The 14,939-nt window shown below is 31.6% G+C and overlaps 1 protein-coding gene across 5 annotated transcripts in view; it reads right to left on the bottom strand.

The window, feature by feature from the left end:
- MINDY3 (MINDY lysine 48 deubiquitinase 3) overlaps positions 1 to 14,939 on the bottom strand; it is an 82,677-nt gene that overhangs the window by 36,785 nt on the left and 30,953 nt on the right. For all 5 annotated transcript variants that reach the window (XR_013758495.1, XM_079108182.1, XM_079108184.1 and 2 more), the window contains 2 exons: positions 7,066 to 7,136; positions 4,251 to 4,331 (listed from right to left, as the gene is read on the bottom strand). Coding sequence is in view for 4 of the 5 variants with exons in the window: in XM_079108182.1 (XP_078964308.1) it covers positions 4,251 to 4,331; positions 7,066 to 7,136 (152 nt within the window). In the remaining variant the exon portion in view is untranslated. The remainder of the gene's footprint in view (positions 1 to 4,250; positions 4,332 to 7,065; positions 7,137 to 14,939) is intronic.

The raw sequence follows: 14,939 nt of genomic DNA, 5'->3' as shown, positions 1-14,939 counted from the left end.
GATCAAGAGCCACATCTGTTTCTGCTCACCACTATATTAACAATACCTGGCATAATGCCAGGCACAAACTACATGCCCAATAAAATTTGAAAAATAAGTATCTGAATACATAAAGACAGATGGAACTGTTATCACCTTAGGCACATGAAGAATTTCACTGCTTTTCATTGGCATTTTACAATGCTAAAGCATAGGTTGCCTTAAAAATTATAAATATAAAATTTCTTTTACTTAATTGTAACCAGTACAAAGAAGTCAGGACACAAATTATTTAAACCAGGCAAACACATAAACAGAGTTTTACAGAAAAAGACATCAATTACTACAATAAATGCTGGGGGTAGGGAGACATGCTGTTTAAGGCCATGGAACACAGAATGAATAAATTCATCAAAATCAAACCAAAACTCAAAAATAAAAACAAAAACAAATCCATGGCCAAAAGTGGAAGGTTAAATATAGAAATATTAAAGAATGACTAAATAATGAATAGCTATTAATTCCAAGTATAGCAAAATTTCCAGTGTTTTCTATATGGTTAAGAATATACAAACACTTCCTTAACAGGACTTCCATAGCACAAGAAATAAAAGCATGAATCAATAACTGGGACACATTCTAACTAAATAGCTTTCAGCAAAGGAAGCTATCAGCAATGTGAAGAGAGAGCCTACAGAGTGGGAGAATATCTTTGCCACTCATACTTCAGATAGAGCGCTAATTTCCAGAATCTATAAAGAACTCAAAAAAACTCTACACCAAGAATGTAAATAATCCAATCAACAAATGGGCTAAGGAAATGAACAGACACTTCACTGAAGATCTACAAGCAATCAACAAACATATGAAAAAATGTTCACCATCTTTAGTAATAAGAGCAATGCAAGTCAAAACTACCCTAAGATTCCATCTCACCCCAATTAGAATGGCAATTATCAAGAATACAAGTAACAATAGGTGTTGGAGAGGATGTGGGGAAAAAGGTACATTCATACATTGCTGGTGGGGCTGCAAATTAGTGTATCCACTCTGGAAAGCAGTGTGGAGATTCCTCAGAAAGCTTGGAATAGAACCACCATTTGACCCAGTTATCCCACTCCTTGGCCTATACCCAAAGGACTTAAAATCAGCATACTACAGAGATACAGCCACAACAATGTTCATAGCTGCTCAATTCACAATAGCCAGATTGTGGAACCAACCTAGATGCACCTCAATTGATGAATAGATAAAGAAACTGTGGTATATATATACACACACACCATAGAATATTACTTAGTCATAAAGAATAATAAAATTATGGCATCTGCAGGCAAATGGATGAAACTGGAGAACATCATGCTAAGTGAGATAAGCCAATCTCAAAAAACCAAAGGACGAATGATCTCACTGATAAGCAGATGATGACACATATAGGGGGTGGGAAGCAGGCAAGGATGGAGGAAGGAGGAACTCTATAGAGGGATAAGAGGGATGGGAGGGCTGCAGGGGAGAAAAAAAATAACAATGAATCAAAAACTATTATCCTAGGTAAATGTATGATTACAGAAATGGTATGCCTCTACTTCTCGTACAAACAGAGAAACAAGATGTATCCCATTTGTTTACAATAAAAATGAGTTAAAAAAATATACGAACACTAATTTAGAGTTAAAAACATCTAAAGGTGAACCCAATAAATATATTATCAGTCTCATTTACCAATTACCATTTAATGAACTTCTAGCTTTGTCTTTTATTTCAAAAGGAAAAAAATTCTTTACTGGCAACTTTTTTTAAAGATAACATGTTATCTTCAAAAATCCAAATTTAATGTTTCTAAACTACATTGAGAAGGAACTTACTTATGCTTTTAAGAAGTTTCAAAATGAGTCATTAAAAGATATAGTTAGGGGATATCAGTACCACTAGAACTCAAGAGTGGAAAATGCATGCAGAAGGTTAACACATTCAACTAATGAATCCTCTATCTAGTGAGCCAAACTATGTGTGCTAGGTGCTCAGACTACAAGGGTAATCTTCAAGCAAAATTAGTTCAAAATTCAAGAGTTCTATATGATAGATAAGGAACTTCATATAAAAAATTTGATAACGAAGACTCTAAAACTAAAAATTTCTATAATTACCTTCTGTATATGTGCACTTTCCTGTCATGACTATGCAGCTTCAGGGATGCAAAGAAATGAAGATTGATTCAAAATATCCTGTTTTTGACCTTATGACAGTCACATACACTCACACAGTGAGTTCATGTTTTGTCAGGCCTAGACCTGTGTTTCTCTTACAAATTCCATCTCCCTAATAAAACATTTCATTGTATGTGCCTGGGATCTATGGATAAGAAATAAGATGAATGAGAAACCTGCCCTGGATAAGGCTCATGGGACATTCGAAAAAAGAGTGGGAATTGGGAACTCTGTGCTATGTGATAAACACAATGGCACAATGAACCAACAACACATACCAGGAGAGGTAGGTAAAAAGAATGTTTCATCATGAAGATATAATTTGTTCTTTTTTTTTTTTTTTTTTTTGGTACCAGGATTGAACTCAGGGGCACTCAACCACTAAATCACATCCCCAGCCCTAGTTCGCATTTTATTTAGAGACAGGGTCTGCGTTGCTTAGCGCCTCGATTTTGCTGAGGCTGGCTTTGAACTCACCATTTTCCTGCCTCAGTCTATAATTTGTTCTTCTTGCTCTATTAGCATTTCTAACTCAGGTGATTAAATACAAGATTCTGCACATTCACATAGCTCAACTGATATATCTGTATATTAACTTTTCACTAAATTTATTTTTGACAAAATCATTTCTTAAATATTAATTGTAAAATTTAAAATAATTTTCATCTCATCTTTTACATTTGTAATATACAGCTTGGTGTAATTTATTACATTTCATAATGTTGAAAAACAGGGTTGGAGATAAATATAATTTGCCTGAAAAAATACATTATATATGTAAATTGAAATTTTCTTTTCTAGAAATACATAACAATGAGATCTTCCCTAATTAGAAGATGTTCTGTTTCTGTAGTTTATATTCTGCTTTTAACTTCTTTTCCTATATTGGGAGGGAAGTAAAAAGCAAACATTTTCTGACTAAAAATAACAAGGTAAAAAAGGCCTGTACTTTTAGAGTTGCCCATAGACAGCTTTCCCAGTTTAAAAAAATTTAATATGCTTCTTGTTCTAAATCTGCTAACTAGACTTTTGCTAGCACAATAAAAGTAAGAGGCTAAATAAAGAATTGCATGTAAAAAATTTAACATTATCAATTCAGATTTTGGCACAATTTATACAACTCATATTTTCTATAGAAATAAGTAAACTTACATTGATAAATACTTGATAAAAATCTCATGGAGGAATCTGAAAAATGCATTAGAACTAAAAACCTTCAAAAGATCAATTTTATATTTTCCCCTTCAGTTCAACAACTAACAATTCCATCTTATGAAACCAGAGATCTTTAAATTTTGTTGAATGAAAAAGACAGTAATGAAAACAGCTAAATTTTACCGAGCATTTAACTTGTACTAGGCACTGCTAAATGTTTTATATTTGAGCCTGACAATTAAGAGCTATGTACTTTAATCCCTATTTTAAAGATATTGCAAAAGAGGCTAAGAAATGTTCGTGAATGGCAAGCTGGAATTTAAATTAAGGTTAAGGCCAAAGCTCTTAAACACTTAATTGTGAAAAAGTATTCTATGTAGTTAACGATTAAGATTTTAAAATAGTTCTTTACATAAATATTTTGAAACATATAAATGCATTTCATCTATTTCAATATTATAATCAAAAACAAATTAAAATTGTGGGAAATATTCTATCTTAAGAGAACACTTGACTTTCATACCCCTGAATAGATTTTTAAAATTATTTTCTAAAGAGAGGTAGTTATTTTTTATCATGTAAGTTAGACTTTTATCCTCCCTACCAAAAAAAGCAAACCAAAATGCAAGTGGGTCCTCCATAACACAAGTGAGTTCTGAAAAAAATAAGTCACAGCCTTAGTCAGAAAAGGCAAAGAAATTACTATTATTGACAAATTTTATTGAAAAGATTCCAATATCAGAGCAATATAATAATACATTCTGTAGTATTAACTTCTTGAATTTTTGGAACAATCCATTTATTAGTGGGAATAGACTGACATTTGCACAATAATATAATTTATGGACTTACATAGTACCTGTTTGTCTGATTTCATACTTAAAAGAACAATTCCTGCTAGAAGCTTACCTTGGCAAAAAACACGGTCAGGTGAGTTTCACTGCCAACAATCCAAATAGGAAATTTTGGAGATTTCAAGTAAGAACCAACCTGGAGGAAATATAGCAAAATAAAACAAATAAATGAAAAATGTTCAATGGCTATTAATACACAATATTTAAAGCATATTGTCTAATTAATACTTAAATGTAATTACATATTACAATAGTGTGCCTTACCCATGGGGATCAAATGTTTCATGTGTAAATAAAATGTTTTTAAACCTATATTGTACCTTTACATTAGAACAACAGTCATATAAATTGAATGCAGTTATAAATAACTAGTTTAGCCCCAGAGTCATTTTCAGTTTTTGGCAAAGGTCCTAAATAAAATGATTACTTCTAAAATTTTAACTTGGCATCTCGAATCCAAAGTCATAAACTTGATAATTATTTTGTAAAGAAAATAATTATAAATTAACAAATGAGATTTGGAATAAGCAAAGGGAAAATGACATAGGACCATCCTTTTCCTCAAGGAATATAGGGTAATACAATAATTTCTCAAGAAAGCTGTACAACCTAAAACATGTAATATAAGAGACTACTCGTCATTGAGTCTTCAAGTTTTACAATATGAATAGTCTCTTTAGACGTATAAAAAGCCATACTTGTAGTTTGCCTTCAGGTTATATATATTTATAGATATTAGAGTAGCAAAAACTCAAAAGCATAATTTTGTGTGTGATTGAAAAAATGTTTAATACTCAACAAATAGATTAATAAAATCCATCATGTGAACACCTATCAATGCCATGTGCTTATGAGGTCAGACACCTTAGTAACAACTAATCTTACCAATCACATTTGCTGAATTTTCTTTTCTCATAGAGACTGCCTGTAATTGAGAAATTCCAAGTAGCTACTTGTAGCAGTCAGAGCCAATTATTGTTTCCTAATCACTCAGCAGTCCCTGCTTCAACCACCACCAAGGCCCTGTGGAATTTATTCTTATCACTAGGAGGGAAGTAGAAAATAGGCACTCTTGTATTCATGGATAGAAAAATTCTATCTTTGCCCCACGATAGGAGAGATGAATTAGATGTGCTAACAGAGTGATGTTTAACCAGTAAAGAAGAATGGTTTTGGTTTTGTTTGTTATTTCCACAATCCCAGAGTGCTGGGGACTCGAACGCGGGCCTCCAGCATGAGAGGCAGGCACTCTATGAGATGGGCTACATGGCCTGCACAGAAGAATGGTTTTGAGACAGCAGAGAGAAACAAAAGAAAAAGAAAAAAGAAAACTGAAAAGTCCTTATTAGTTTTAGAGTTCAGTGAAATGTTAGCAATGAGCAGTGCAAGTTCTTCAATACATACATAAGGAACCTCAGAAATGCAAAGCATCAGTGCCTGATCCAAATTTAAGCAACTACTACAGAGCTAGAATCAGAAATTATGTTTTCTGATTCCTACTTGGGTAGATTTCCATCCTCATGCATCCTCATGTTGCCTCCTATGGTAAACAGTATAAATGCTGTTTCTTTTTCAGAAAAAGCATGTGTATGAATTTAAAATAAAAGTTAAAAAAGATTCCATGTAGTAGAATCAAAAGCTAAATGAATGCTGAATTCATGAAGTGTTTTATAAAAAATAATAGAGTACATAAATACTGTAATCGCTTTGAAAAAATTTGACAATTTCTCAAAAAGTTTTAATAAATAACCATATGACCACTCAATTTTACTCTTGGGTATATTAAAGAGCAATAAAAACATATGCTTACAATAAAGAAGTATAAAAACATTCATAGTAGCATTATTGATAATAACTAGAAATGAAAACCACCTAAATATCAATTGATGAAAGGATGCACAAAACTGGCATATTTTACTGAATTTATTTGATCATAAAAAGAAATGAAGTACTAATACACATTAAAACATAGATTAACATTGAAAACATCAATGCAGACACAAAAGGTTATATACTACACAGTTCCATCCATATGAAACATCCAGGATATTTCCTAAATGTTGACATATCTGAGAAAGTGGCAAGAGGCCAGTAGAAGAGACAGGGTCCATACGATCAGAACCTTAATGGTTATGTGAAAGATATTTTAAAATATAAAATCTCTACAACTTAACCTCCTCCAAGGCACACACAATTTCTTGGAGGAAGAAAGTTAGATCTACTTTCTTTCTCCAAGATTATATCTTATTAGTGCAAAACATTAGCGATTTAAATCCCATTTAAAACTATTTGAAATACTCAATGGTCATTTCAGATTGTATAGAAAGGCAATAAATCAGAGTTTCATGGTAGTTCCTAATACTACCAAGTACATATAATGAACAGTGTAATGTTATGAAATGCTTGGAATTTTGTTTAGATTGAAAACATTTTTTTCAGATGGAAAAGAGTGAAGTTAAAATTTCAGACATTTAGCAAATTCTTTTTCTTTGCTTGATGAAATATCAGTTGTTTTGGTGAAGTGTACCTATTGTTAATGAAAGAAACAGTACTTTGTTTTTCTTCAGGCTACACGAAGAATTTATATTCAACTACCTCCATTTAATACATTATTTTATTGTTTCATCTTGTATGTTTTATATGTTATTTTATTCTGAGTTCTGTCCCTATTCCTCTCACAGAAATCTCAGGATCAGTCAGTTTAACCATCCTTAACCTTGTCAGTTTAGGTAGGGAGATTAGAGAGAAAATGAAGAAAATAGTATAGTAGTATGTTAAAATGTGCCATCACAGGCACATATGTGCATAGTTATCTGCAACAGAAGACATGTGAATAAAAAACTTTCAAAATATCTTAAAAATTAATTTACCTTACAATATCTTAAAGCTTCCATTAATGTTAAGAATCCTACAGCTGCTTGCTCATGTATACCAAGAAGTTCTGTAAAATAAGAAAACAAAAACAAAAACTTAGCACTGTATTTATATATAAACCTGAGAAGTACTTATATGTATATGTGTTTAAATATTCACATATATTTATACTACACCAAAATGCTTATTTTTATCCAGAACTATACTTCAAAATTTAGCATATATCTACTAACGGGTAACATCAAATCATTGTATTACCACTAATTATAAAATACTACTAGATCATCTTGTGATGGATAAAGATTATATACATTAAATGTATTAATAAGACTTCAAATTCAATGTTAACTTGTTTATTTCTTCCCTGAAAATCCAAAGAATTACTGGAAAAAACAGAGAATAATATCCATGCAAAAAGATTAACTTGAATTGACTTTGATTTTGAAAAACAAATGGACATGATTGTTAGTAAAATTTATCATTGGGTAGCACAATTAAAACATGGACATTTTATGCTCTCTCTCTCTCCTATAAAGGGACACTGGTAGCATGTTTAAGACAGGAGAAATACTGAAGGGAAAATAGTCTCTGCCTTATAAATGCTAAGAATTTACCAAGAATTTACCATGTGAAAAAATGTTTGTGCTCTGTGTATACACATGTGCATGTATGCATGCATGTATGCATTCACGCACACGTGCACCCACAAACATACACACACACACACACACACACAGCTTGTGGTGTTGGGAAGGCTCACAGGAGTGGTATCCTGAAGCATATGCAGGAGTTTTCCAGGCCAAAAAAAGGTAAGAAGAAAATTCAAAGCAGAGGAAATGGCAAAGAGGTATGAAAAATGAATGCATTTAAGAAGTTAAACATTTGTCAAAACTTCCTTAAATGCATCTAGCCTAGGGAACCTGAGGGAGACTGATTAACTAAAAGAAGAATTATGAAGTATATTCTGGTGCTGTATAAATAAAACACATGACTTTATGCTTAGACAAGCTGGAACTGAGATGTCTTTAGGACTTCTAAATTAGGACAAACTGGAAGACCATAGGGACAGGCAAGTTAGGGTTAGATACAAAGATTTGGGACTCATTAGCATTAGAGCTTTAAAGTCATGAGGTAGATAAGAAAGAAGAAGGTATGAACAGAATGAAGAGTTAATATTATTTCACAGAGATGTAACAGTTATGATAAAATACTTACAGAGACTGTAGCATTTACCTAACATTAAGCAGAACTATAATAAATATATTTGGTTCCAGACATATGTCTATAGAATTTTTTTCATGGTTACAATTTACATTCACTGTAAAACAATGTGTGTGTGTGTGTGTGTGTGTGTGTAAAATTGTTCTTTTCACCATCTGGTCATGTCCATTTTCTATTAGGATACTATATTTTATCAATTAATATAATGTGAATATTAACTCTCAATCATAAATATTACTAAGTAAAACACCTAGTCAAGAAGAGGTAGTTTAACTTTTTGGATTTGTAAAATTTAAAATTAATATAGGGCATGCATAAATACAGTTTGTATTTTGTCACTAGCTTCTTCCAGGCACAGATGAGTTAGAGCAATGGTTCTTTTATTGTGGTTTAGGACTCTCTGGTATCCAAAGGACCCTTTCTAGGAAGAAATCAAAATGATTTTCATAATATAGTGCTAACTGCTTATTTTACTCTTATTGTCTCATGAATATAGATTGGAGTTTTACAGACCTAAATGATTTGTTATATCACAATAGATTGAATTCATAAACATATATGAAAATTCAGCAAACTACACTGAGATTCCATCTCACTTCAGTCAGAATGAAAATTATCAAGAATACAAAGTAACAATGAATGTTGGCAAGGATGTGGGGAAAAAGGCACTCTCATATATTGATGTGGGAGTGCAAATTAGTGCAAACACTCTGGAAAGCAGTATGGAGATTCCTCAGAAAACTTAAATGGAACCACCATTTGATCTAGTTACCCCACTCCTCAGAACATACCCAAAAGACTTCAAATCAGCATACTACAGTGATGCAGCAGCCATATCAATTTTTATAGCAGCTCAATTCACAATAGCTAAGCTATGGAACCAAACTAAGTACCCTACAACAGATGAACAGGTAAAGAAAATGTGGTATGGATCACAATGGTATATTACTCGGCCCTAAAGAATGACTTTATGACTTTCAGTAAATGGATGGATCTGGAGGACTCCCACAAAACCAAGGCCAAAAGTTCTCCCTGATAGGTAGATGCTAACACACAACACGGGGGCAAGGGGAAGAGTAGAAGTTTGCTGGATTAGACAAAAGGCAAGGAAGAAAAGGGAAGCGGGATGGGAATAGAAAAAGATAGTAAAATGAATTGGCCTAACTTTCCTATATTCATATATGAATACACCACCAGTGAAAACCCACATCATATACAATCAGAAGAATGGGATCCTAATCGGCATATGATATACTCCACGTATGTATAATATGTCAAAATATGCTTTACTATCATGTATATCTAAAAACAACAAATAACAAATAAATATGTAAAATTTACAACAAATCCACCTGTTATTTGTTTTAAAAAAGTTCTTTTTTAATTAAAAGTATTACAAGTAATGGACAAATTATTTTAAATTCATTGGTGCATATTTTTAAATTTCTCAGTAATACTGTCTAACATTAAAATTATTATTATTTTCTTAGAATCTGTAAGTAATATCTCCTTGGGATCCTTAATTAATTCTTAATAATTTTTAAGAATATAAAGAACATATGACCAAAAATTTTAAGAATCTTTAGGAGAGAGCTGTTAAAGGAAATAAAATAGAGTGTAGGGGTATAGCTCAAAGAGGTAGATGGATTCTTGCTGGCTTTGCAATCATCTCTCCTTTTTCCTCTGAATGTAAGCAGTACTAAATGTTTACATGTTCAAAGAATACAGGTTGAGAAACACTAATTAATTTCTAAAATCAATTACTACCACCTAGTGTTATGATTTGTTACTACATCATTTCTTTTTGAGTTTCAACAAATATCTAGAATAGTATATAATATTTTATTAAATATAGCAAACTAGATTTTCATAAACCTTTGGTAATGAATTTTTCAAAACAGATCAATAATGCCATGCTTGGGCATTAATTTAGAGGGTAATGTTTAAAAAATATATTAAGCCTATTTCCTTAAACAATATATACTTAAAATCTTCTCTTGACAGTTAAAAAGCATCATTAAGGTGTTTACTATCAAGTTACAATACACTGATAATATAATATTCTCACAAATTATAACCTGTAGAATTTATTTGTATAAGACTCTCAAGTTTCAAAGAAGATTATTTATTCTTGCAGAAAATTCTAATGATTATGTTATATATTTTCTCTTTCCCAATATTAGGCTATTATGAGTAAAAAAACAAAACAAAACCATGAAGACTCATCTAATTTCTGAATGAATTTTTAGGAGTGCTACAGGTTAAGAGTATAAATAAACAGTGTCAAATAAGATTATTATTTAGCTTAACTATAATATACATTTTTCTTTTTGTGGTGAGAACACTTAAAATCTACTCTGATTTTAAAGTGCTTGTCATTAACTATAGGCCCTATATTTTATCACAGACCTTTTAACATTATTCTACCTATCTAACTGAAATTTTGTATTCTTTGACCAACATCTCACCAAGTTACTCATGTCCTGGTAACCACCATTCTACTCTGTTTCTATGAATTTCACCTTTTTAAAATTATGAGTATATTTTAGAATTTTCTCTCTAACCTGTTTTTTCCTTAGCCTAGCATTAAATTACATCTTAAAGATTAATCATGAAGAGTCCCCATCTACACATATGTGATTAAGTCAATGAGATTAACTATATTTCTATGCAGAGTACTTACATTCCCAGTACTTGATTTTACTATTTTATAGTCCTCTCTTCCACTATCAATTATGCTCTAAGGGTGTCTACAGAAATCACTCTTGGAACTTTCAAATTATACACTCTTGGGAGCCAGTTAACTGTTCCACATTTATTTAACATATCCTGAGTGCCAAGTAATGAAAAGAACATTGCCAAGCATAGTGCAAAGGTATCCCAGAGAAGACGGATGATCGGATCCTCTAAAGGGCAATGTGGTAATAAGCAGTAAGAGATGTGGTAGGATGTGTAAGTGTCAGGAAAGCAAAATGCTTAGAGGTAGGATCTTTCAGCCACGGGAATCAGAAGCTCTTCTTGGAAGAGCTGGCATATGATGTAATCACTGAAGGATAGTACAGGCACTGGTAGGAGGGATGTAACGTGGAACTTTAGGCACAAGCACGAACAAAGATATGAAAGTAGCATTATTTTGCTCAAGCACAAGTTAGTGATGGCTGAAAAATTAAACTGGGATGAGATTATGTAGGGTCTTTGAGTAAATAAAGAATCTGTAGTTTAAAATGAAAAAAAAATTAACTTTTTAAAATAATGCTAGGACAACTAAAATAAAAGGAATATACTGAAAAAGGTTTAGTAGTCCACTTAAGAGGTAAAGGCACTTACAATCTGACCCACGTTTGAGCTACATTTGAGTGTAAGGAGCTTTATAAACTCACTTACTGGCAGTCTGTTGTATTCCTAAGAAGTTAATTATTCAACTTGGCATCCAGCTAGCACTATTAAAATTAACAACAAAATAAGGAGACTCAGTTAAATTTAAATTTCAGAGTAATAAGTATATTCTAAATATTGTATGGAGACATACTAAAGATGATTTTTTAAATGTGAAATGCATATTTTATTTGGCAATCTGGTTCCAATTAAACTTATTTTTGCAAATAAGTTTTGAGAAAAATAGCAATTCTGATCTTTTCTATTAATAGAAATTTCTATTAATATTAATTTCTATTTTTCTATTTTTATAAACCAAATACTTTTTCAAAATTGTAGAGCACCTAGCTATTTAACTGCAACTCATTACCTAATAATAGATTTTCAAAATGATCTTATTCCTTAGAGTTTATATTCTGTTATTTGCTATGCATCAAGAATTCATGAACTTAAAATAAATATGCCTTGATAGATTACAGTAGTGATTTTAATTTAAAAATAAAATAACTTTATATTTCTGATTTATAGTAGACATTTCTATATTAATCTCATGACAAAAATAAAAATACAAAAATAATAAAGGTACAATACAAACAATAAAGAGTGTAAAATACAGAGGGATTCCTTTAAGGTAGAAAGGGTTCATAGGAATACTCATCTACAGGAAAACAAAAAAATTTCAGCTCAAAAGACAAGCAGTGGTACAAAATGAAGACAGATAGCAGAAAGGAAACAGACCATGAAAAGATCTCAGTCCTAGTAAGGAATATGGGTTTCATTTTAAGTGCAAGGGGAAGCAGCTAGTAAATGGTTTTAAGTGAGAGAGAAACATAATCAGAAATACCACACTAGCTAATGTGGAAGTCTGAGGGAGAGGGCAAGAATGCAAAGGGGCAATTAGTTTTATTGCAGTCTATTTCTATCTATTGCTGAAGCAAAAGATAGTTTTAACATTTGGGATAGAATGAGGCACAGGGAATCAGGACCTACAAGATCTATGTGATAAACACTAAATTTTTACTGAAGGACATATGAAACAAGATAGGAAGATTCAATATTGTAAGGGTATCATTTTCGTTAAAATCATCAACAAATTCAAGGTGATCTCAATCTAAGTCCTTAAAAATTTCTTAGAACAAGAGCCAGAAAATAAGGGAGAAAGTTCATTTGAAAAACACAGCACAGAAATGACTATAATTTGTGTATGTGTGAATGCACTGTGTTGAACCCAGGGCAATTGGTGCCTAAGCATGTCCTTTATGGAACTATAACCCCCAGAACTAATAATTTTGAAAAAGTACAGTATCAGAAAATATGTGCCAACAAATATCAAAATATAATACCATGTAACAGTGTAGTTTTGCATATAACCTCACAAATACATAGGTAGAATAGATGAATTAGAAGAATGACTCACAAATATGGGAAGTTTGTTTTTTGGTTACGGAGCTGTTTCCTATCTGTGGGAAATTGACTGGAATTAGGACTTTGGATAATTCTTTGATAAAAAAGTAAAAAGGTAGGGTTGAGGGTGTAGTTCAGGATTAGAATGCTTGCCTAGCATATGCAAGGCTCTGGGTTTGATCACCAACAAGCAAAACCAGTTTAAAAAAAAACTGTAAATGTAGATCCCTACCTCACACTATTCATAATTAATCAAGATGGACTAACGAGCTAAACATATGAGAAAAAAAAAAAAAAAAAAAAAAAAAAGAGAGAGAGAAAAAAATAAGGCCCAGAAAAAGCATTTGAAGAAAATAACTAGGGAATATCAGTTTAATCTTGGGATGGTAGAAATATAAAATTGATACAAAGAGAAATAAAAGATAAAAACCAATCTATAACAAATCATTTAACCTCATAAAAATGAAAAACTTGGGCATATTAAAAGACATCATTAACAAAGTTAACAGGAGATAGGAAAGGTTGGAAGAAAATATTTGCAACACAGTTAATATGCAAACAACCAAAAGAGAATTTATAGAGTCCTAGAAAATGAATGACAGAAAATAACTCCTTACCCCAAAATGCCAACAGGATAGGAAGAAGTAATTGCCAGAAGAAGAAATTTTAAATGCTGACAAACGCCTGAAAAAATATAATCAACCTCGGGCTCAGTAAAAACAGAGAAGTATAAATTAAAAGTCTATCACTGGTAAATAAACTCATCAAACAAAATATTCAAGATGAACAATTCTGGCAATTTTGAGTGTCAGCCAGGATGCAGAAAACGGGACCCCTCTTTTATAGATAGACATTTATTCTTTACTAGTTGGAGAAGCAAATTTCAGAAGAAAATTTATCATTATCAAAATTTAACATGTTGCTCAAAAGGCTAAACCTTATGAATTACTGTATGATCTCAGATTTTAACTCCCAGGTATAAAGAATACTAAAACACGTCCTCATAAAAATATGCACATAAATGTCCCTAACAGTATTATACATAATGGTCCAGTGGACATGCTCCAATTGTCTGTTAATTGATGAAGGAATAAATGTGGTATATCCATAAGATTAAATGTTATCAATAAAAAAGACAAGTACTGGTACATGGAAAACACCATAATATGTGAAAAAATCCAGTCACTAAGACCAGACATTGTATTACTTATAGGAAAATGTCTGAAACATGCCAATTTAATAGAGACAAAAAGTAGATTTTAGTAGTTGCCAAAGCTAGTGTGGAAGGAAACATGTTAATAGAAACAGAATTTCTTCTTGGGGTAAGGAAAATATTTTAAAATTGATTGTGGTGATGGCTGCACAACTCTTGAGAACTTACTACAAAACTCCACTGAATTGTACAGTTTAAGTGGCTACATATATGTGAATTATATCTTAATAAAGTTATTAATAAAAAATTTAACTAAATGCTAAATATGCAATACACATTGAACTTTAAGAAATCAAACTGGTAGAAATATATGAATAGGAAAGACTTACATGCAATGTTTACTACAGAATTATTTATAATAGCCAAAATTGTAAACAGTCTAAAATATTTACCATAATTCAAGGTAAAAGACATACCACAAGAAAAAATGTTTACTATATGTAACAGATCAAGTATTGATATCCTTAATAAATAAAGGTTAGAAAAATACTCCATTCATTGTTCACTGAACCTTCTTGGCCTTTCCTGGGTGAAGTATAAAATATTCACTTTTTCTCCCACTGTTCGACTCAAGTTAAATGCTAGGGGCAAAAAACCCTAACTACAAGCTTTCTTGGTAGGATTCACTTTAAAATAATCCTAGTTCATCTCATTTAA

The sequence above is a fragment of the Sciurus vulgaris genome, assembly GCF_902686455.1.
Source record: "Sciurus vulgaris genome assembly, chromosome: 12".
Taxonomy (NCBI): domain Eukaryota; kingdom Metazoa; phylum Chordata; class Mammalia; order Rodentia; family Sciuridae; genus Sciurus; species Sciurus vulgaris.
This window is presented reverse-complemented; position numbering and strand designations above follow the sequence as displayed.